Genomic DNA, 24,626 nt, shown 5'->3' on the forward strand with positions numbered 1-24,626 from the left:
CTGCATGGAAGTTCAAAATAACTAATTTCCTAAAAGGAAAAGGTTATTGGGACTATGTAGAAGGAGACAATGAAAAGGAACCAGGGATTCCCGAGGCAAATGCTACAGTAGAACAAAGAAAAGCCTTGAGGGACTGGAAACAAAGCCAGAGCAAAGTGATGTATTGGCTTTCTATGAGCATCACAGATGGCATGATGGGCTATCTACAAGATGCTGAAACCCCCGCAATTGCATGGAAAAACTTAGGCAGAGTGTTCGAGGTGAACACCAAGGCCAGGAAGCTTCAACTAAAGTCGGAGCTAAATTAGGTTAAGAGGAACAACCTCTCAATCAATGATTATGCCTTGAAGATCAAGAGTATCATTAAGGCTCTTGGATCTATTAAAGTCTCAGTGGAAGACGATGACATTGTCCGTGCATGCTTGGATGGTCTAGGAGATGAGTATGTATATTTTAGGTCTTCCATGAATACAAGCGACGACATCCCCGTGTTCCAAGATTTGATTTCTATGCTTATTCTTGAGGAGAAGAACCTTGACACATCTTCTTCTCATGGCAGAAATAATTTTGAACAGGCCTTCTATTCTAACTCCAACAGAGGTAGAGATAGAGGTCGTGGTCGAGGCCCAAGAGGTTGCAGGGGCCAATTTCAAGAAGGTCAATCAAATCAAAACAATACAGGTGGCAGGGAAAACCAGTCTCAAGGCAGGGGGAGTCAAAGAGGTCGTGGTGCAGGATCAAGCAGGCAGCAACATACTCCAGATAGCAGAGAATGTTGGACTTGTGGTGAAAGAGGTCACATGTCACGTGACTATCCAAAGGGAAAAGCAAGTGGAAAGAGAGAACAGGGCAACTATGCATCTACTAGCAGAGATGCAGATGAGAGCAAAAGCGAGCGCATGTTTGTTATGCAGCATGTAATGAACACAATGACTGCAGATAATTCCACCCAAGATGATGTTTGGTATGTGGATTCAGGTGCCTCTAATCACATGACGTCTCGTGGAGAGTGGTTTAGAGATATGCGCAAACCAGATGTGTCAGGCTATGTGCAGACAGGAGATGACACAGCTCACCCCATTGCTCATGTAGGGGACATACCTGTAAATACGAAGAGTGGGAAATCAAAGTACTTAGCAGATGTACTTCATGTCCCAAACATTACAAATAATCTTGTTTCTGTTGGACAAATGGTTGAGCAGGGTTTGCAGGTTCGCTTCAATCCAAATGGTTGTTATGTAAAAGATTTCCAGAATGGCTGTAAGCTGATCACAGAGGGAAAATGTGTGGGCAGAATGTAGACATGCTTGAGGTAAAAGCTGCATTATTTGCACAGGGCACAGGTGTTGTGGCTGATGTTGACATTTGGCACAAACGCATTGGCCATGTCAATGAGCAGAGATTGCGCAACATGCAATCAAAACAGATTGTAAAAGGTTTGCCCAAATTCAAGGTGGATGGTATGCATAAAGTGTGTGCAGCATGCAAGTTTGGAAAATAGTCAAAGGGCTCATTTCCACATGAGCGCAATGTATGTAAAAAGCCACTTGAGGTGGTGCACACAGATGTTTGGGGTCCAACCGATACTGCAAGTATACATGGTTGCAGGTATTATGTCTCTTTCATTGATGACCATACAAGGAAAGTATGGGTCTACTTCATGCGTAACAAAAGTGAAGTGGGTCACTTTCAAGACTTCAAAGTCATGATTGAGAAGGAGACAGATATGCAAATCAAGACATTGAGGTCAGATGGAGGGGGAGAGTACTTCTCCAATGATTTTTTAGATTTTCTACGAATGCATGGTATACGCAGGTAGTTTACATGCAGTTGCGTGTATATGGATTAGCCACCTGGTTATGTCGATCCAGGTTACCCAGATTATGTATGCAGGCTTCTCGAAGCTTTATATGGTTTGAAGCAGGGCTCTAGAGCATGGTATGACAGGATTGCCACGTATCTTGTCAGTATTGGTTTTAGGAGAGCTCATGCTGATCATTCACTCTATGTACGTGAGAGTGATGTGGGGATTGTGGTCATTACCATATATGTAGATGACCTTATTATTGTGGGTGACAATGCTATGGAGATTGACCATGTGAAGGGTCTTCTTAAACAGGAGTTTGAAATGAAAGATTTGGGCGAGTTGCGCTACTTTCTTGGCATTGAGGTGATCAGGACTCCAGAGGGTGTATGGCTGTCACAGAGACAGTATGCTTTGGACATGTTGTCAAAGTATGATATGGCTGATTGTAAGCCAATTTCTATTCCCTTGGATGTGAATGCAAAGCTGAGTGCAGAGAAGGGTGATGTTGTTGAGGATGTCAAGATGTACAGGAAGATTGTGGGTAGTCTAATCTACTTGACTATCACGAGGCCAGACTTGAGCTACACAGTAGGCTTGGAGAGTCAGTTCATGCAGCTTCCGAGGAAGCCACATTTGGATGGAGTACGACGCACACTTCGGTATGTGCAAGGGACTCTTGACTACGCATTGTTCTATGCAGCAGATGCGCCATTAGCATTGTATGGGTATACAGATGTAGATTGGGCAGGTAGCATCCTTGATAGGAGATCTATGAGTGGCTTCATGTTCTCTTTTGGGAGTGCTTCTATTACTTGGAGCAGCAAAAAGCAGCCTACGGTTGCTTTATCGAGCACAGAGGCCGATTACAGAGGTGCAGCAGTTGCGGCGTGCGAGGTAGCTTGGCTACGCACATTACTTGAGGACTTGGGAGTGCAGGTGGACCAGCAGATTGTCATCCATTGTGACAACCTCAACAGCATGCAGTTGGCTAGGAACCCAGTGTTCCATGCCAGGACCAAGCACATAGAGGTCCATTACCACTACGTTCAAGAGCGAGTGTTGGCGGGCGACATCGACTTGGTCTACGTCAGCACAGAGGAGCAGATAGCGGATATCTTTACCAAGGTCCTCGGAGCTGAGAATCTTCGACGTTTTCGGACTATGCTTGGACTCTGCGACATGCAGAGCTCGAGGGGGAGTGTTGAGATGTCGAGCTCTACATCTTGAGCTGGCATCCACTACGAGTCTTGGCCGATTACGACATTTACTCACTGGCGCGTTAGGTGACCGACACGGAGGATCTCTGCCATTGATTATACAGATGGACTACACTTATAGTGCCAGCCTAGTACGCTTCTAGCGAGTTCACACTTAGTGACCGCATGTATATATGTGCTACTTTTCAGTTTTAGAACTTAGTCATTTTGTACTCTCTTTTCTATACGAAGAAGAAGAAGCTTTCCATCTCTGTGTGCTTTGTGCTTGTCTTGTGTAGCTCTCTTGCATCCTCATTCTTTACAAGATTGAGTAAAGGGATACCACAGGCTAGAAGAATGAGGAAAAGAGCAAGATGATGGCTGTTTGGCCATAGGGTGTCTTTGAAGGAGCTATGGAGGGTTGATGTGAGTTCCATATCATAAATAGGCACAATTGAATGAAATGACAAGAGTAAATGACACTGAAGCTAATTTGATGAACTTAAATGAAAGATACAATGATATCATATACAATGAGTAGATATGGAGGCCCTTTTTAGGTAGAAGGTAAGTAGAAAAAGGTGCTGATTGGGGATATCTCTATTCAAGTAAGGATCAACTGGGGAACCCTTCACGCTTTCTGAATCTTTGATTATGAATCCCTTCAAACCTAAGGTTATAGGCTACACCAAATTCACTTGCTTGTTAAAGATCCAAGAGAAGCTCATTGTTAAGGGGCCATTCTTGCGCATGTGGGATGTCCGTTCCTCGACTCTTCTAACACGGGCAGCCAAAGAGCACACATACTCTTGAGCCTCCTGCCCTCTGCTTGACAGCCCCACAAGCTTGTCCACCTTCCATCTCACAATCAAGTATTCCAATATGTCTGCATAGTCCTTGGCTGTATACACTCCGGTCCTTTGCATAATCAATGAGAACTTGTCATACAAGTTCTCGTCGCATCCATCATACATGAGCTGCGCTGGCATGGATATCCGCTTGCGCATCATATCCTCCAAGCACAACATTGTGCCATTGGGGTCCAACTCAAACAATTTTTCCACTATCTTTTTGTATGCATTCTCATGCCTCTTCTCATCTGAGGCAATGCTACCACATATTTGGGCTAGCTTCACATCCCCAAATTTCTTGGCTTGCCTTGCTGTGTTGCCATGAGATATGAAGGTGGCTCTCTCTTGAAAAGAAGCGTAGATGAAGGCGAGGTAGGGGTTGTCATCGACCTTGCGGTCCTGCACACACAATACGATCATGTGCATTAGTAAGTTTAGAAACAAAGTGCAAGTGCATAAGCAACCACAAATTCTTGTATACTAATTACCATTCCAGCACTAAGGAGATAATGTATGGTCTTCTGGATACTACGCATGTCGACACGCCCCGAGAGATATAGATATTTGTGAAGAAGATCACCATGACGATTCTCTTCGGCAGTCCATGCTCGGATCCAGCAAGCCCATGGTGATAGCGAATGGCCCGTTTCATCATGAACCCCATCAAGCGAATTGAGCAGAGATTGATAGGTGGGCAACGCCTCTTCCGTGATCATGGCGCCCACCAAACAAACTAGATAAGCGGCCGGCAGCTCTTTGCAGCGTTGCCGGAGCTCGCGCACCTCCTCCTCGAATGCCTCAGTGCTTGGCTCTGGTAAAAAATCCTGCGGTTGCCACATCATCTCCACGGGCTTCAAGTAGGACATCATGTTCTGCTCTACCCATCCTTGTAAGGACTTAAGCATCTCTATCTTCTCCTGTGTCATCATCAATTTCATGTCCTTCTTCAACATTATCATGGGGCTTTCCACGTGTTGCATTGCTTCTTTATTGGGCACTTCCACCAACAAACCCCTGCAATAAAATGACCAAGGTGTCAAGCATGTGTGTGTGTGAGAGAGAGAGAGAGAGAGAGAGAGAGAGAGAGAGAGAGAGAGAGGGGGGGGGGGGGGGGGGGGGGCGGGGGGGTTTACAATAATCGCATGACTCCATGGGACGAGCTTAGAGCTAACGACGTACTCGACAAAATGCAAAGTTCAATCTGCACACGGCACCTTTACAACAAAAACCCAATACACACTTTGTGCCCAAGCATCGAGTGACCAATCAAAAATGGCAATTTGCATTTCATGTTTTAACGCTTGGTATCACTTGAGGGGGATCACGGAAGGGAGGTAAGGTGTATTCTACAAGAACCAAAGGTTGGTTTTAACGAGGTGAGTTGCATTCTTCTGTTTATAGCCTAGGGGTCAATAAGGGATACACGGTTCCCTTATTAGATTAAATTAAATTGGAGTTGAATCAACATTGAGTAATCATATAATAATTAATCACTTGAATAGAACTTTCCACATGAAGATTCTAGAAGAAGTTTCTTTGAGCCAAAACTTGTCACGTTTTTTAGAAATTTGGAGCATAAAAATCCGCAAAAAATCAGCGAATTTTCCCAATTGGTCGATACCTGCTGGTGGCGCAAATGGCAGCAGCGCGTCGTGGATGAGCAGCGGCAGGCCAAAGCTTTTGTCCGCCATCGCCAAAAGCTATCGCTTGCAGAATGCAGCTCGCTGTCAGGGCCATAGCTTCCAAGCCTAAGCTTCTCTCTCTCTCTCTCTCTCTCTCTCTCACACACACACACACACACACACACACACACACACACACACACACACACACCTGTGGGCAGCTAGCCAGGCCCGTGAATTTAATCGCACCTTATAAAGAGACGGTGTACGGGTTTCTGTGTGCAGATGACGCCTTTCGGCGGTGAGAGAGAGAGAGAGAGAGAGAGAGAGAGAGAGATTCAGCTTTCCCTTTGCAGAGAAGAAGCACCTTCCAAGCTTTCGGACGAGCCCACCGGGATCTGCACTTTCGACCATGTGCCTGCCTCGCTGCATTCTTTATGGCTAACCAACGACGCTGTAGTCTATCACTCTTCAAGCCCTCCTTTGTCGCCCCTCAACACTCAGAATGCGCCGATGTACCGCTCCTCTTGCGAGCGGTTGAGAACAGTTCGTCTGCCTCCCTGCTTTAATTTCTGCCTCCCTACGTTCATGAACATTGAAGTCTCTCTATAAGGCACGCGACATAGTTATTACTAACTTTTTTTTTAAAGCACCCGAGCGCTGCAAGAAAAAGTGCACAAGATTTTGCCAAAAACCCTAGCGAGGTCCTGAGCTTAGCGATGTCTTGAGCAACTGTCCCGTCTGCGGCATCCTTCATGCCCCATGCGAGATGACTTCGCCCGTCATCTCACCCCATCAAAGCACCGGCGCGAGACCCCCCAATATATGGGCTACAGGCGCGCTCCCCCACCAAGCACTCGTGCAAAATAACTACCCACTCTTGCATGGCGGAGGCCTCAACGACTTTGACCCAAGCTCTTTCTCCCCACACAACCCATTAGCTGCTGCCCTCCTAAACGGCATCGATCATCAGAGCCCCCTCATCAGAAGTGCAGAAAAGCTTGAAGCCGCGAGGTTGCTTTGACATGATTTCAGCTTCTTCTCCCAGCAACCATCTCTCCCTCAGCATGCAAGTGGACCTACAGGTTTTGTTGAAAGCACTGCCGCTCCAGCCACCCATGGCTCTGCCATGGGCACTCAACAAGGAGGAAGCAATAAGACTGCTGCAGGAGGCGATCAACCGAATGGAAACTGTAAGCCTTGTGTTATTCTGCCTGCACTTCAGGTTAGAAAAACCCAGAACGATTTGGAAAACAGGGCCCTATAGGGCTTCTCACTGGCCCTCGCCCACTAGCATACGTTCACGCGGGTGGATTCGAAACCAATGGGGGGCAATAGGAGCAGAAGTCGAGACCATACAGGCCCTCCCTAAAAACCAATATGTGTTCGTTTTTAAAACTGCAGACATGGCATTCAGAGTGCTAAGCACAGGCCAATGGCTATTGCGAGCAACCCCCCTCTGCCTATTCAAATGGAATAAGGATTACAAAGCGGAGAGCGATACCCTCAATCACTTCCCCGTCTGGGTGGAGTTCTCGAACCTCCCCCTTCACTATCACAACCACCTCAGGGCCATAGGAGCACAACTAGGTAATGTTTTAGGGGGCCGACCAGGGGACTACATCCCAACATGGCACCCACAGGCCCACATTGAAATGGACATTTCAGTGGAGCTTCCCCAATCCATGGTAATCGCTTTAGATGACAGCGAGTGCTTTGAGCAACCAATAAGTTACAAATACCTCCCGAATGCTTGTTTCCATTGCGGAACGAAGGGGCACTTCGTTATGGAATGCCCCAAAAAAAACACTAAACCAGAGCAGGACTCTCCTAACTCTGCCCTCAACAAAGGCAACTCCCAAACATCCCTGCCAGTCTCCTCACCGCAACCCCCCAAGCGAGAGAAACCAATGGCCCACAAAACTTAGCTGGATAAGGGTAAATCACGGGGCCCCAACAGATTCGCCCTACTCGCATCACTGCCAGAGTGGGAAGATTCTGATGTGGCAGAGTCCATTGACCCTGACTCAGAAGAAGAAGAGGATGCAGATACAAGACTGGAAAGGCAAGTGAATTAGGATGATCGCACATTAGCCCTAAGCCAAAACAAGTCGGCCACAAGCAACGAACCTAACAAAGAAAACATAGCCCCAGGCCAGAAGGAAACTGTTGAGACCGGCCCAGCCCCCATGGAGGTTCAGAAGGACAACAAGAGGGGACACACCTCAATGTCACAAGCCTCTCCTCAATCCCAATCCAAAAATCGCAAGGATAGATGCACTCCCCGATGAAAATCGTGTCTTGGAATATTAAGGGTCTGTCAGACCCACTCAATGCAAAAAAAAAAGGGCCTGGCTCAACAACTTTCCTGTCGATGTCATTGGACTTCAAGAGATAAAGACTTTAGGGGACGAGCTCTCCCAAAGGCTTTCTGTAATCTCAAAAGAGCACCTCTGGCATTGCTCCTCGCACGAAAGGGGATCGGGTGGTACAGCTACCGGCATCCCCCAAACTTGGAAGGTGAATCTAGAGAAATCTGGCAAAGGAACCTATTGGGTAGGTGTGACAGTCGAGTCCCCCGTCCAATGCATGATTGTGTGGAGAGTTCACATGGCAGAATTATTCCAAAGGCCCCAATGCCAAAAAAGCCAGATTAGATAGATACTATATAAGCACTTCCCTAGCCAGAAGCTTTAATAGAATTAAAGGGTGGATGCATGAATAGGTGGTACACTAGCTACCCATTTTTGGGGGTGGTAGCAAGGGGGTGGGCTGGTTGGTAGCTAGGTGAGTAAACATTGAGAATCTTTTATAAGGTTTTATTTGAAAATTGTTCATCAAAAGGCTTGAGCAGCGAGTTGGATTTAAAAACTTTAAAAATTATCTTTTCAATTTCAACTGTGTGTGTGAAAGTAGTGCGGGGGGGCCCCGGGGGGGGCCACCTTACTCCACAATCATGATGCCTCTTGCTCGTCAGCGATTGCAGAGGGAGGGCAACTCAGGTGGCTAAGCAGCTCTTGTAGCTAAAGCAAAACCAGCCACACTGACTGGGAGGCGGAAGAGGGCCCGTCATTCATCTCCCTCGCCTGATCCACCCTCGACTCCCCTGCTGGAAAGAGGAAGAAGAAGGTCTTGACTCCTTCACCAAATCCCTGCACTCCTATAGCAAAGAAACATTCAAAAATGGCAGATGTTGTAACCCCCAACACTGAGGTACTACTGCAATTTTCTTTTGTTGGCTGTCTCTGCACAATTTATTGTTGTAACTTGTTTACAAGGTCCATGTAATCTCTCTTAAGCTTGCTTTGAAGCAAACCTAAGTTAGAGGCTAGATGTTTGTAGATGCATTCAAGCTCCATAAGCTAATGTGCATGCATTCAAGCTTGCATTGAAAACCCGTGTAGAGGCATGCATGCATGCATTCAAGCTTGCATTGAAAACCTATGTAGAGGCATGCATGCATGCATGCATTCAAGCAGATATGTTTGTGCACATTGCATTTTTGACTGAACTTCAATTGGCTGGCTGCACATGCATTCATGCCTTGTGCATAGTTGGGACCGTACTCGTATGGATTGCAAATCATAGTGCTATGAAGAAGCATGAATTAGTGATACTCTATCAGTGTGGTAGCTACCACCTGCAACACTCATTTAATATAGGGAAAGTGAATCAGAGATCATCAAGATTGTAGCATTCAACATTCTGTAAAAAACATAGCAAGTTGGTAGCATTATGTTAGCCAGCTACCAATCAAAAAGTTCATTTAGCAAAGAAATACCAAGGTGGTAGTTACATGGTAGCTATCTGTCTGGGACACAAGTAGTTGTACGACCTATTCATGCACATGCCCAGCCTGCTTCTGCTCCTGCTCAATGCAACAATTGATGTTTAATGTGAAAACTTATGTAAAATTGTGATATTATAAATGCTCACCATGCATAAGTTATCTAAGTTTTTAGTAAATTTATGGCCGTGTATGTTTCACGCTTAAGTGTTGAACCATACTCCAATCATACTTCCATACCCTTATGCGTTTGTTGTATGGAAACAACTATGGTCTTATGTTTTTCCCTGTATTTTACAGGGCAAAGGCCGTTGGTGCACTCCATATGTGCCATTTGAAAGGAAGACAGTTTTTGGCATGACAAAGTGTCAAGCACATGAAGTATAAAACCTCTCCAACTCTGGAGTGGATGCTCGACTGCTGACTGAGGCAGATTTCACCAACAAAGATTGGTTGAAATGCTTTAAGGAAGTGCCGAAGAGGGGCAACAAAGTAAAATGTAGAGATGTGAAGCCAGAGCTCTAGAACAAGTTTTATGTATTGTTCACATCCGTGTATCAAGAACCTCCTGGCAATTATGGTATGGAGGTGACTAAAGGATTTGCTAGAGGCTTTCTATATGAGCAGTGAAGGGACAGGTTGATTGGGCCTTGTTTTCAAAAAGTATTGTCACAAATATGGATCTAGGCGAATTACATGCAAAGAAGCAGCGATGGGCAGCTTTCCATTCCTCCTCTGCCCCTAACAGTTCGCGGTGAATGACGAGGACTCCAGATCATTTGGAGGCACCCCAGGAAACTCCGATAGATACAATGGATGATGTGCAGAAAAAAAATTTATTTGGTCCACCGTCTCTTAGAGAGTTAGATACTGTTTACAACATGGTTGTAAGCAAGCATTCTTTTGCATTGTCAGAGTATAATGAAGCTTTTAAGAAGCCGGAATTTCTTCAGGTTGATGTGCACCAAAATGAAGGTGCCAACCTCCTAGTGGAAAAGCTCAGAGGCCAGTTGAAAGATGCAGAGGCTACATTACTAAAGGCAGAAGGTAGCAACGATGTTGTGGATGCAATGAAGGTGGAGCAGCTTAAAAATATTGTTGGCAGGTCGCCACTAACACTCCAAACATTGCAAGTGGTAGTTGAGGAGAAGGCACCACTTGATGCTGTGGATAGTGTTCTAAAGGAGAGAGATTTTACACAGGAAGTGGAGGAGTGTGCACAGGCGTGGATGGATTTTGTGAAGACCATGCAGGTCAAAAGAAGTACAGTTTTGTTGTTTGCACCTCCGCTGAAAGTTCCACCTGTGGATATGGGCACCTTGCCTTTGGACAAAGTTTGCAGTGCTTGCGAGTTGACGATGTACGACGACGATGCACTTGGCATGTTTTTGCTGCCCTGCAATCATGCCTTTCACATGTATTGTTTTGGCCATCTTGTTGCAAGCAAACAAACATGCATGGAGATGGGATGCATGCAACTGATTTCGCATACAATGCGGTCTTTGGTGATCCTCGGTAGTACAAATGACAATTTCCAAGGAGTGCAATCAGACACCAAACCCTCGTCAGTGCCCTTAAGCATGGACCGTGGTATACACCCTGCTGCATTTTGTAGCATTGTGCTTAAATTTATCTGTTTTTTTGTGTTTTTGCTATCAAGGGAACCCTGCTAATTGTAGCTACTAATTCAAGAATGGTTGCTACTAGTACAATACTGGTAGCTACCACTCTAATAGTGGCAACTGTTATGCAAATCCTGGTACAACTAGCTACCAGTATGGCTGTGGCTACCATTCTTCCATGAGCTACTATTATCCCATGGAAGTCTTGCTGGTGGCAAGGTAGCTACCATTCTTCCATTAGCTACTGTTTTACCATGGAACTCCTACTGGTGATAAGGAAGTTCTCATTGTCAACCCTGGTAGCTACCATTATAATAGTGGTAGCTACCATTCTGCCATGAGCTGCCATTCTGCCAAGGAAGTCCTGCAATTGACAAGGTGGCTGCCAGGATTGCATTGGTAACTGACATTCTGCAATGAGATGCCATTCTGCCAAGGAAGTCCTGCAAGTGACAAGGTAGATACCAGGATAACATTGGTAGCTACCATGATAGCATCTGTAGCTACCATGATGGCAGGGGGCAAGGTAGCTACTAAGACTTGAACGCCACATTTATGCAAAAATAGATGCTTCTAACAAACGACACTCTATTAGCCGTGTTACCGACCGAGTGCCGCCTGAATCTAAGGAAAAACAATGGCTTGCATACGAACATCATATAGCCATGTTACTGACCGATGCCCATATGTTTTTTGGGAAAGGGGAAGGGAAGTCGACTTACCATAAGGATACTAAATTCGCCGCGTTACCGACGTAGTACCCAGACAGTAAGCCAATACTTACCACAAGGACACCATCTTCCCCGCGTCACCGAGGTGATGTCCCCGTGACAAGCATTGTTCCGTAGAAGAGCTTACACACACACTCCCATTGTGTGGTAAGGTACCTTATTACTACCGCGCAATATGACAAAAGGCACGCTACCACACAACGCATGCACACACACACAACACATACCCGGATTGTGTGGTCAGGTACTTTGCTGTGCTGCTGCGCATTGCGACGCAGAGCACGCTCCCACACGACCCCCTCTCTCCCTCTCTCCTCTCTCATCTCAACGTACCTACAAAGGTGGTTGACGAGCTCTCTCTCTCTCTCTCTCTCTCTCTCTCTCTCTCTCTCTCTCTCTCTCTCTCTCTCTCTCTCTCTCTCTCTCTCTCTCTCTCTCAAGATGAAAGCAAGAAATAACACCCAGCGGGCTCGATTGGGCTCGCATATATATAATTCTGCAAGCCCGCTGGGCTTTTTAATTTCCCGGGTGGGCCCACAGGGAAAATGAGAGATCCCAGCGGGACCACCGAGGAAACTGAAAAGCCCGACGGAAATTTAGTAGGTCTGCAGGTCGCTCTTAACCGGATTCTGTGTGATTTTGTTTAGTGTAATCATGTAAATGTGTCAACAAGACCTTGTGATCACACAAAATTTGTTGTAATTACGTAAATATTAAATCCCTGATATGCACCCATATAGACCGAAGCACTTTCCCATTGTCTATCAACATTCTTAAGTTCCCACTAGGCCATTTTTTGGTAAGAACTTTTTGCAAGCGAATGGTATCTTTTTCAAAGAACAATGTTGGGAACGATAGCTCCTCACAATATTCATCATCAAAGATGCTAAGAGGACTAAACCCCTCACATGGCGCAATTTTTTTGAGATGTGCATTACGATCAACAACTTGTTTTCCTAAGTAAACACCATGCACCAAATTGTCAATGGCCTCTAGCTCTTCTTGAGACTCAAGGTCTTGTGGATTCATAACAAGGTCAGTTTGGAATGTGAAAGTGGAGATCCAAGATGTGTACATTCTTGCACCATGATTTGTATACAATGGTGTACCCAAGAGATCTTTCAATGCTTGAGGCACCAACATAGGATGCACAATGCCATTAAGATAGACATGATCATATTCAAGATTGTGTTTACTCTCAACAAGAATCGAAGCTTGTTCACTCGCAAAGCGTAGCAAGATTGTTTGCACTCTGGATAAATCTGTCATCACATTCACACTACTACCTCGAAAACCAAACTCACCTTCAAAGTTGAGTTCCCAAATTTGCACAAAAGAAATACGCAAAGATACAAGATGGCTTTCAATTGTGTTCAATTCTTTTACACTACGTATCTCATTGTTGAAAGACATTTCTCCTTGATTGCAAAGCAGTGGAGCTTCACCTCTTTTCATTGCTTTTCTTTTTTACAAACAAGGCACACTTGCAACACCAGATGGGTAATTTTAAAGTTCCAAGTCTTTTTTGAAAACATTGTGCAAATTTTGATGAAAAATTAATACACATGAGACACAAGGAAAGCTAGGTGTATCTCTCACCATTTTATCAAACATCAAATAACGATGTGAAACAAAAGTGGAACTTCTTTGATGGCATGTTTATGACTTGGACGTGTTGTATATTTTTGTTTTGACTTGCTTCATATAAAAAAGGTTGGGATACAAGTCTAAGAACCTGGATGCAATTTCTTACACACTAACACCACCATTACTTTCAATAAGGGAAATTAGCTATGCAGTAGTTTGTTTTGGAGGTTGAAAGTGGGAAACCAACAAACTTCATCACTAATGTCTATTGCTACAAGAGTAGGCAAGCTTGAAGAAGAAGCACATTGAGAGCTACCATAAAGAACTGTTTTTTGCAAAGCATCGCCTTGAAAAAACTGCGCTTGGCATACCACATTTATCATTTCACAAACTACATCGATCAAGTGTGCACTCAACATCATTGATGATTGACGAGTTGAAATAAGTAAGTGCACAAACTGTATTATTTTGAATATAGATGATTGCACGTTGACAAACCATGGATGGATCCAAACTTTCAAAGTGTCTACATTTCTCGACTCTATTTTTTGAACAATACTTCAACAATCTTTCTCTCTAGACACTCAATTGACATATTCAAGCTATAAAGATGCAACAAACATTGCAAAACGTCTTTGTTACTTGGGCAATAATATTCAAAAGTAGAATCTACATATATTCTTCATTTGTCTTGGAATGCAGCCACATGGCTCAAAGCACAGCTTCTTCTTCAACAAAAACAAGAAGTTAGGCAGTCTTGAAAGTAGTAACTTGTCCCGATTTATCAATTGTGAACTAGACCAACTTTTTGAGATTTAGAAGTGAGGACTTTAAATGCACGAGATTGTTCTCATAGAGATGTAGAAATTGTACGGAAGAATCCCAAGATGGAATCCACCACTGCACCTTGAAGTATCACACTAACAACTTCTCCATCTTGAGGAAGTATATTGGCTGGCAAGACAGGGAACTTCACAATCTTTGACTTCTTATCACAAGAATAACAAAAAGGATTGTCCACTTGCCAAATCAAGTTTGAACTTTTACAAGCACTGCAGAATACTCCACATCCAAGCTATTGATACTCACAATCTCCAAGATACCATAACCAAAATGTCAATAAGCAATTATCTAAAGTGTGTAGGTAAAATGTTACTCTCAACTTGTTTACCTTCTTTGCAAAGCCCAAATTTGAAACCTGTGTCACCAAGTAGTCTTGGAGTTAAATCTCCAAAGAGGTAGGAGAGGATACAAAGTTGTAGCATCCACAATAGAAAGAGTGTATTGGAGAGTTGTTTGAAAACATTGATGTTACGAGCCACGCAAGTGTAGGATCCTTTCAATTTTACTTTAGTCACCATAAGTTGGTAGTCAAAGCATCTACTAGGTACAAAAAGAAGCTGCCAAACACACCAACATGAGCAAACAATCTCAAGCAGTATTTCATGCGGATCAGGGAGCTTCATCTTACACTAGCATGATTGCTTGTTGAAGGCCGATCCACAACGGAGAAGTGAAAGTTGGGAGAGCCATCATTCCTAGTGGAATTTTCAATTTTGATCACTATGAAATAAATAGTAGAGACAAACTCAGGAGCAGTACCACTTGCGAATAGAGAATCTTTGATTTAATGCTCAAGATATAGCCCGCAGGAAGAAATTGAAAGGTTTTGCCTTCACATGAGAGTAGGAGCATCTGCATGGAGCGCCCAAAGACACGTGCCACCATCTTTTTCCACACCTCTTTTCACACAAGCATTCTCAACTCGAACAAAATCATTGACGTTAAATGCCTCCACAAGAACTAATAGATAGATTTCAATCACAACAAGGGGTACTGTGAGACGAGAGTCCCTATCTAGCAAATCAACTTGCATGTATATCCCATAGTTGGATTTGGGCATCCTATAAGTGCCATATTTGCATTGCACATATCCCTCAAGAGCAAATTTGACATTTATGGTGTGAAAATATTTGAAATAGATAACACTCTCAAAGGAGGTGTTAATGCCAATTGTGAACTAAACGTATCAATATTGAGATCCTCCTTAGATTCACCTAAGTCATTGAGAAGGGAAGAAGAAAATGCAGTTTCAGCCAAACACTTCTTTCCTTTACCTATTGCAAAACAGAAAGCAAGTGAGCTTATGTCGCTTGGACAACAATGCTAAAACAATGCTAAAACAAATGATTACCTCAAACAGTTTGCTATGCTTTCTTTATAGCTAGAGAAGAAGACTTCTTAAGATTTCCCTTGGGACTAAGCTTCTTGGTAGGGGGTGCAGCTTCAACAGAATGGGTAGCAACTATAATAGGAACTGGAGAGATATTAGGAAAGTGGATCTTGGACATGAGATTTACATCATGGGTGGACTCCACATGAACATTCAACGACTGTTTACAGTCCTCCTCTGCATCTATAACCAAAATGTGTCTCAAAGTGGAGTCATTTTATATCCTCTCCAATGATAAGGTCATATTTTCCCTATACGTGGCCCTTATCTTTACATCCCTAGGATTCTATTCAAGACCACTAGCCCACTCAAGAAGAGGCGAGCCACTCCTAAACAACCAAAACCTAAAAGTAGAGTCGTTTTATATCCTCTCCAATGATAAGGTCATATTTTCCCTATACATGGCCCTTATCTTTACATCCCTAGGATTTTATTTGAGACCACACACCTAGGAAACCTTTTCATAAAACAAAGTGATTCTAGAGAAATATCTTTAAACTGACCAAAAAAAAAAAAAAAAACTTCTCTTTTTAGTTAGCAAAAAGAGAAGACGTCTCTATTGCCTTTGCTCTTTGGGCAGGCCAAAAACATTCCTTTTGAAGGATGTATGGGTGTCAAATCCTACCATAGTGAGTCAAGGCCCCTGCCTCCAAAGTCTAGCTCCTCTTTAATATGCCATCCAACATGGGGATGGCATGATATCACCCTTCACTTATGCACTTAAGATGTTTTCAAAAGCTTAACATGGAAATCGATGTCATTATGAATGTGTAGTTTGTGGGTCTCATGTCCAATTAAGCATGCTCAATTATCAGATTAGGTTCTCACTTGTGTCCTTTTCAGTGGTGCAAGGTGGCTCCCCGATCAGCCGAAGTATCTATGGTTGTTGGGGGGATGTCATGGCTTGGCATATGCATGATTATAGTTTGTAATTTCTTGGTTTTGATAATATAACTCATCGATCATTGTGAGTTTTTAAAATAAAGATGTTTGGAAAGGCTTTTTACTCTTCCGAGATTGAGGAAACCTAATGGTCTTAATCCAATAGTGCTTGTCACTTAATCAAGACCATTCTATCTTGTAATACTAGTCTCGGAAATAATTCCACTTGAAACCCCACCCTTGAGTGAAGACACCAACTCCTTTATCATCACTCTATCAGCATGGTTACATCTCGCATTCATCTTCTTAAGGACCTCAAGATTGGCCCTTATCTCGAGAATTCTTTTAAGATCAACAACTCTAATTAAGCAACAAGGCTTGCTTTGCATTTGAACCACGCATCTCATGTCCTTGATCCGGTGGCAAATAAAGTTAAGTCCCTCTCAACTCAAGCCTCAAGGACTAATTGAGAAAACCTCTTTAGGGTAAAACCCCCAACTTAAGAGCAATGAAGTTAGGGGCCTCTAAGCTCGTGGTGGCCCTTTTCATGTGCTCAGGGGCTTGATCGAGAGTTGGGACCTTCGGCAATTAGCAGGAATGGTGCAGCTCGCTCCAATGAAGCATGCAAGGAACGTGTGTAGGTTTTTTGAAACGCAGTATAACAAAATTCCATGGGTGAACCAATACATACCAGGGGTCAATCGGGACAAGTTGCCAGCAAGGATTGATCTCAAATCAAATGGGGGCCTCGTAGCACTTTGAACCAATGAAGCTGCCAACTACCCAACCTCAATTATACCTCTAGTGGACTGCATTTCATACTTATAATGGGGCCTCGCTAGTCCTTCAATCAGAGGGTGCCCCAATACCGGGGATTTTTCCGTATCTCTTCCACTTCCCATCCCCACTATGAATCATCCATGAGAGTACTAATGTGATAACACTCATCTTGGGGTGTCACTAATGCCTTTGTGTTGTGTCCATTCATCAACGATGCCCCGAGGGGGGGGGGGGGGGGGGGGGGATCTATCTCATGTGGAATCAGGATACAACTCCCTCCCTTCTCATGGAAACATGGCTAGCAATTTCATGATGTTTTGTTGATGCTATGGAGTAGTTTTGTCTATGTGTATATGATGCCTTCTTCTATAACTAAATAATGGATGATCTTCATAATGCAGGATTTGTTTGTATGCCATCCAAGTAGGTAACATCTCAAGGTAGGAGGAGATAATAAATATGTGGAATGAGCTGGACACTTTCGTACATCTATTCTAGGTTGGTAGTTTTTGGATCAGTATAAGACTGAGTCATATCAGATAACACTAGAAATAGAATATAGGACTCAAACTAGAAATCACAATGAGCACTAGAACTGGAAAAGAGTGCGAATACTAAAACTGGGAGCTAAAATTGAAATCGTATATTTAGATCAATAGACAAGAGCAATGATGAGTCAAGTATGCTCAATGTGTTATTAGGATTACAAGAGCATAACAGCTCCACGATACAAGATACAAGGAACTAAGATCCAAGAATTAGTTGTCTCAAAAATGAATTAGTGAGCCCTATTTATAGCTTTCTAAGTGGGCTTCTGACAGACTATGCACTATACCAATTACCATCATAACCGATTGCGGTAAATGCTCCTGGAGTTACCAATCCAACTGCATGCAAAGCAGTTATTCTCTCCATCTACATTCTTTCCCCCTTTTCTTTGAATTTTGGTGTATACCAAAAAAATTTAGAAGCATTGAAAAGTTAACCATTATTAGTCCAATGGACCTACTTATTCTTATCTAAAGCCTTCTTCTTTGGGGGTCGGTACAAGACTTTAGGTGACTCTAGCACACTAAGACCAGCATTCTCTCTCTGAACAAGATGATACAATGCCTCTTGTTCCAGCTAAGCCTTCCTGATTGTCTTCATTTCAAACTCATAAGGGGTGAGTTCATTCCAAGTCTTTGTATTAGAGTTGTACAAGGTCCGCTTGCCTCTGGTTAGCCAAGATTCTGCCACTTTATGACAGTAGGAAGCTGTGTGTGTCCATCCTTGAGGTAGAGGCTAATTGCACTTAATTTTGGCCTTAAGGAGAATCTCAGTTATCTCTCTAAATTGGGGCTCAAAGGATGCCTTATTAGCCAACTCCTTTTAATTTAAATTTTTTTGTTGATTTGTATCATGACATATGACTTCTCTTGCTGTCCTCGCTTTCATTAGTATGTTTTTGTCTATGCTGAGATCCATGAGACCGGCTCCATTGTCCTTTACGCTTTGCTTGTCTGCGCCTAGAATGAGTTGAGTGCTAAAAATCCCACAATTCATCAGTTGTTCCTGGCCCTCCAGGAACATCTGTCCCATTCTCAAGTTCCCTCTCAGACTCAAAACCTCGCTCTGATTCTTCATGGATTGGACTAACACAGCCCATATCATCCATGAATCTGATAGCTGGACTTCTTCCTCGTGAAACTCTTTTGGACAACATGATTGATGTGTGATGCTCTAACACTAACGGAGAGGTGGTTCATCTATCAAGAGAAACTTAGCTCAAGCCACTGTGATCGCCAAAATGAAATGAGCTAGACACTTTCAGATAGCTATTTCATGTTGGTAGTTAGAGTTAGTTCAAATCAATACAAGACTTTAGATTAGATAACATTAAAAATAGAATACAAGACTAGAAATGGAAATGACAATGAACACTGGAGCTGGAAAAGAGAATGGATATTGATATTAGTAACTAAAACTAAAATTGTATATTCATATCAATAGACAAGTACAATGATGAGTCAAGTATGCTCATTGTGTGATTAGGATTACAAGCACATAACAACTCCAAGATACAAGCTACAAGGAACTAAGATCTAGGAATTAGTCATCCCAAAAATGAATTAGTAAGCCCTATTTAATAGCTTTCCAGCTGGGCTACTGCCAAACTATGCACTGTACCAGTTACCGTCGTAAAAAGTTTCAGTAACAACTCCTAGACTTATGAGTCCAGCCGTGTGCTAAGAAATTTTTCCCACCATCTACAATCTCGCCTCCTCCCCTCTCTTCTCCTACCCGTTCCCCCTCTCATAATGTACTCATTGCCTCATATTTTGCATCATCCTTGCTTTTCTCTTTATTCTTCCCCTTCTTAGTGCGGAGTGAAGAAGCAGAGTGCTCATCTTTGATGTGCCAATTTTTAATGGCCCTTGCTAGAGTACGTATGGTCCCAAATGGGACATACTCTCCTTTTATAACCACACCAACTAGCTATTGTTGCCTTCCTTTATTGGGCATAAACCAAAGGAAATGAATTGGACATGATAGGGCCTTAGACTTGATACAATAGGACAAGGAAAAATATTGGCAATCACCAAAGAGAAAACTAGGTGTTGTTAAATGCAAGTATTGTACTTGTAGTCACTGCTAGAATAGGAACTTACATGCTATAAGACATGGATATCACACTCCTAACACACCAATATTATACTGATAGCATGCATGTATTAATTTTTTTATATATCAATAATAGTATTTTATTATTAAAAAGGTGAAATTGTATCGATATCATATGGGTGATATTTAACTAATATACATAAGCATGGTTTTGTACAGGATAATAAATCTAGTTGTTTTGGTTCAAAAGATGCAAAAGAGCAACGCGTTCCCAAAGTTTCAGCAACCTATTAGTGCCTCTCGAAATTGATGCACAAGTTCAAATTGTTGTCTATTAACTAAAGTAGTTGGTTGAGATGGAACATGGAGGTGGAGGGAGTAGAGCTTCCAACATCAATGTCAAACAAGTGGAGTTGAAGCTACAAAATATTGACAATACCAAAGATGAAGAAGAAAATGCAACAAGCAAAGAAGCTCAAGAGTTAGAGTATGAGACAGAGTATGCACTTTCAAGAGGGTATAAGCCACTCTCAAAGAGGTAGAGACTACTCTAGAAAGATTTCCAAAGAAGTCTAGGAAATGAGGTTTAGGGTGACTTTTGCTTTGTCTCTTGTGTTTAAATGTTTCATGAGTGCATGGCTCTTGTGCATCACACTTAATGCAAACATGTATGGACTATACAATTTTAAATAACAAGAATCAAACGATATTTCTCATAAAGTTTGTACACTTATGTTATGGCTCAAATGGCATACAATTGTACATGGACTCACTTACATCCAATGATATGATATAATGATTATAGTTGCTAGGATGAGGTGCCATGGAAACTTTTACTACATAGACAAGGTGAGAATATATGAGTGCCTCTGGCTTCTTATTCAGATATGGTCATTATTGAGACGATAGTAGAGCCCCTTGATAGAATGTGAGCCTCACACAATTACATTTCCCTATTCATCAATAGCCTATGGATTCCTCTAGCTACCTAGTGCATCGTAGGATGTAAAATTGAAATCCTCATTGTTATCATTTTATGTTAGAAAAGCAAAATTGTTGCCAACAACAAGATCTTGACTAAGGGTGTCATAATGTCCCTCATATGTTGCATATTCGATCAGTTCATCTGCGCCATCCTAGCTGTCCTTTCTTTAATTTTGGAGTCAAAGGCAGCCTTGGAAGCACAACAATTAGATGTAACTAGGCCACAATTTATACATTGGCTAGTTATGCAAGCCATATTATGGAAATTGGCAATTGTTGCTTTTGGATATAATATTGTATCAATCAATGATGTCACACTCTTGATTAGGTTTTGGGTTGCCTTACATGGGATATTGCACAGACAACGAGAATCATTCTCATGTGATATTGGGGTGTTTTGAACATAAAAAAGAATCTCACCTAAAAATTGGTGTATTAGCATTATAGTACTAATATAAAACAAGTATCAAACAGGTAAGAAACATATATTAGCATTATCGGTACATACAGGGTCTATTCAACTTTCAATAATTAGTTAACTCGGAGGATTCCTTCCCGCTCCCATTGGCGAAGGCAAAAGTTCGTCACTCGCTTGTTCCCACGGTGCGTCTGCACTCATGCCTGTCGCTACCCAATGAAAATCCCCCCCTTCTCGTGTCCTTTCGCGCTCACTACAACAGACACAGAAGCAATCTCCCTCCACAGTCATCTTTGCCTCGTCGCCTCACTCTCTATTTCAATCTGCTTTGAGTCCACCTGCAGGCCCTGAGCACTTTATTATTAAGGGGGGGGCGTGCGCTCACACACACACACACACACACACACCCGAGAAGAATTCCCGAGAGAGAGAGAGAGAGAGAGAGAGAGAGCGAGCAGAAGAAGAAGAAGAAGAAGGGGAGAGAGAGAGAGACCTTTCAAAATACTTGTGTGCGAGCGCACCCTGACCTGATGGAGAGCAAGGGAAGGCATTGTCGATGTCTGCTGCCTATTCCAATGGCAACAGACGAGCGGAGGAATATTGTGCAGGGCAACGATCGGACTTGCATTGTCCGCTGCGAACATCCCCCTCCGCCCCCCTGCAAAAAAAATAATCCGTGCTCAGCTCGCTGCCTCCGTGGATTGCGTACGTACGCTTCAGAATCCTTGCAACCCCATCCGTCTCTGCACTGTCCCCCTCAGAAATTCCATGTCGTACTCTCCAGCTGCCCCGTACACACACCAGAGCGACCTCCACACCAACTGGGAGCTCGACTGGCACAGCGATGTCGCTGATCCAAACTCGCGACCTACGAGCGCAATACAGAGAGAGAGAGAGAGAGAGAGAGAGAGAGAGAGGATTCGCTGCACTCTCGTCCGAAGAAGAGAGAGAGTGTCTCTTTTGGCAGTTTGATGAAAGAAGTCTCCACCTTGCCTAGGGACACGCGTCAATTCCACCTCTCCATGATCTCTGTGCAACCTCCCTTTGCTTTCACTTTCCATAGGGCATCTCCGAAGATACTGGTTAATAAGCACCTTGAGAAAGATTATAGGGACATACTAGCATTATAAGCACGTATAAGTTTTAAGAAATGACATATTAATGTATCAGACAAGTAGGAAATTAGTGTGACACCGTGTCATATCAGTATTGAATTGTTATTCTGATATCATAATGGTATAAAAGTAATGTGATCATAGCATCAAACCAATAAGATATGGATATGCTATACAATTGGTAGGTAAGATATTGAGATGATATAATATCATTAAGATATTCAAGTGATACTGCTACACAACAATTTCATATAGATATTATACAATATCAAACTAGTTATTACACTTTATGGTAGTTTTATGATATTCTCATCATATATTACAATGATACAAAACAACTACCGATATAAGAGTGGTATGCAAGTAGCATAATAGCAGTATGATACATGTATAAACTTGATATATAGAGCAAAATGATAGGAAACAACCACCACTATACTCTAACTTGGTATAAATATGAAAAGACAAATTTATTGTTGTGGTGAGGTTGTGGTACCGGCATGATAACCCCACAATGATACCAATATCATATCAATGGATATATTGGTTTGATATTGATACGATAATGACACAAATGAGGTACCACTATGAAACCGTTATCATACCCATGTAATATTGGTATCATTTTTTAAACAAACCGTATCATAAATGTATGATATTGGTACCCCTATGGCATGATAATTGTATCTTTTCTTTTTTCTATACTATGATATGATACAGGTACTATACCGATATAATAACGGTTTCATACAAGTATGTGGTCCCAATTCTGCAAGCGGAGCATTGCGGGCTTTGTATTGAGGCCCTACGGAGCTCCTCCATGCGGCGCGCACTATGTGTGTGTCTCCATTGGGCTCGATGGAGCAGCAGCCACCACAGCCAGGAGAGGACGCAGGTGCTATCGCAGGACATCCATGGATGGACTGGCGGGGGCAGCAGGATGAGACGGGTACAGGTCGGAGATTCGATGGAGCCGCAGGCACAACAAGTAGAGGGAGCAAGAGCTGTTGCAGGGCCTCCATGCATGGACTGGCGTAGGCAACAGGAGGAGACGAGGCAGCTCCCAATGGACTTGCTAGGTGGGAGGGGATGGTGGGAGGGACCTTGCGCAGGAACGCAGGTGGATAGGGAAGGGTTTAGTTTGATCTAGCTGGGAGAACGAATCTCCCAAAGTAATTAATTAATCAAAATGGGTTTTGACCCAGTGTGTATCCTCTCAAAGTGAAGGCTATTAATTGAAGTATCTCTTTTGTTTTGTTATCATATATTGGTATCATACCTTTATGGTTTGATACCCCCGGTTGATACTATTGTTTTTGTACCTTAGTTGTACTACAAGGGTGTGATCAAGATAACCACTAAAATAGAAGAAGTTACTTCTAACCTATATGATTCTGGAGTATGTTGGATGGGTTCAAGCCCTGTTGTGAGAAAATTAATGCACACCTCTGCTTTTGTGGAGTTTTCATGGTAATAAAGAGCGGCTAATATTACTCTAGCTATTCTATACATGTAAATGGTTTTTCAAATCAAATATAGCATGTTTTTTTTTGTTGTCCTACTCTTCAACATATCTCTCTCCCTCCATGGCTCTCCTACCTCTACACCCACCCTAGCTTTCAAAACCTAACATTAGTATCAGAGCACACGTCCAACGTTGCTAAGGTGGTCATATCAAAACATTGCATCAGAGCAGGGTGGGGTGGCCAAGACAAAGCAACCAAAATCCTAGTGTTCTAAAGCACTACCTTTGACAGTGGTTGCAACTCTAACATTGGCTCCCTACACATTGCCTTTCAAAAGGCTACTAGGCAGTGGGCAATAGGCAAGAGTTTTTGCAAGCATCCGATGAAAAGTCTGCACACTAGCATTTCGAAACACTATCTCTAGATTATGGCAAGGCAAGGGAGGCTATCAAGGAAGCTATGAGCAAGGTTACTGAGTTTGTGGAGGGTGACCACATTCTTCCTTTGTTCAGTGGAGAGTGCATAAAATGTGTCCACTACAAATCTGCAAAATGCAATGTTTGCAAACAATTTAGAATTAGTTGAGCATGAGGTGTCATGTTGAGTGACAAAAAAAATCGATTCAAAGTGAGGGGGAAGTCGGTCTCTCAATCACACTATATAATCAGGGTCAACATTTTCCCATTACACGGTTTTGGAGCAAGAAAATGTGGTTAAGATTGATCATGTTACACCTCTTGATAAAGTCTATCTTTTTTTTTTTTTGGCAAAACTCACATTAGGGGAATTTTGAGGTCACTTTTGTGCCCTGTAAGAATATGTAGAGAGAGAATATATACTTTATTTAAAAAATAGTGAAATGTTTGTAAAAAGGTGAGTTTGCGTCCTCTTTACCTCCGCCGAAACATGTCATTGTCAAATCTTTCTAGGATCTTGAGTAT

At 42.8% G+C, this 24,626-nt stretch overlaps 2 protein-coding genes and 1 pseudogene across 6 annotated transcripts; 1 reads left to right on the forward strand and 2 right to left on the reverse strand.

Moving 5' to 3' along the window:
• Nucleotides 1–3,480: 3,480 nt before the first annotated feature.
• Nucleotides 3,481–5,684, reverse strand: LOC147420729 (stearoyl-[acyl-carrier-protein] 9-desaturase, chloroplastic-like). Its single transcript, XM_086504459.1, has 3 exons — nucleotides 5,476–5,684; nucleotides 4,343–4,868; nucleotides 3,481–4,253 (listed from the first exon to the last, which is right to left on the reverse strand). Exons 1-3 carry the CDS (start codon nucleotides 5,589–5,591, stop codon nucleotides 3,687–3,689), a joined length of 1,209 nt encoding a protein of 402 aa, XP_086360585.1. The 5' UTR covers nucleotides 5,592–5,684; the 3' UTR covers nucleotides 3,481–3,686.
• A 3,936-nt stretch (nucleotides 5,685–9,620) lies between these two features.
• Nucleotides 9,621–10,407, forward strand: LOC147420730 (uncharacterized; annotated as a pseudogene).
• Nucleotides 10,408–13,899: 3,492 nt separating this feature from the next.
• LOC147420731 (uncharacterized) lies at nucleotides 13,900–22,117 on the reverse strand. 5 transcript variants are annotated; one of them, XM_086505085.1, is made up of 3 exons: nucleotides 21,598–22,117; nucleotides 14,675–14,766; nucleotides 13,900–14,603 (listed from the first exon to the last, which is right to left on the reverse strand). In XM_086505085.1, the coding sequence occupies exons 1-3, from the start codon at nucleotides 21,746–21,748 to the stop codon at nucleotides 14,331–14,333; spliced, it is 516 nt and encodes a 171-aa protein (XP_086361211.1). In that variant the 5' UTR covers nucleotides 21,749–22,117; the 3' UTR covers nucleotides 13,900–14,330. The 5 variants fall into 5 exon arrangements, 1 of the variants encoding a protein (XP_086361211.1); XR_015187044.1 differs by lacking the exons at nucleotides 13,900–14,603; nucleotides 14,675–14,766 and adding an exon at nucleotides 14,793–15,320; XR_015187043.1 differs by lacking the exons at nucleotides 13,900–14,603; nucleotides 14,675–14,766 and adding an exon at nucleotides 20,263–21,442 and having other exon boundaries at nucleotides 21,632–22,117.
• Between the last annotated feature and the right edge of the window lie 2,509 nt (nucleotides 22,118–24,626).

The sequence above is a fragment of the Adiantum capillus-veneris genome, chromosome 28, assembly GCF_014529385.1.
Source record: "Adiantum capillus-veneris isolate H3 chromosome 28, ASM1452938v2, whole genome shotgun sequence".
NCBI lineage: Eukaryota > Viridiplantae > Streptophyta > Polypodiopsida > Polypodiales > Pteridaceae > Adiantum > Adiantum capillus-veneris.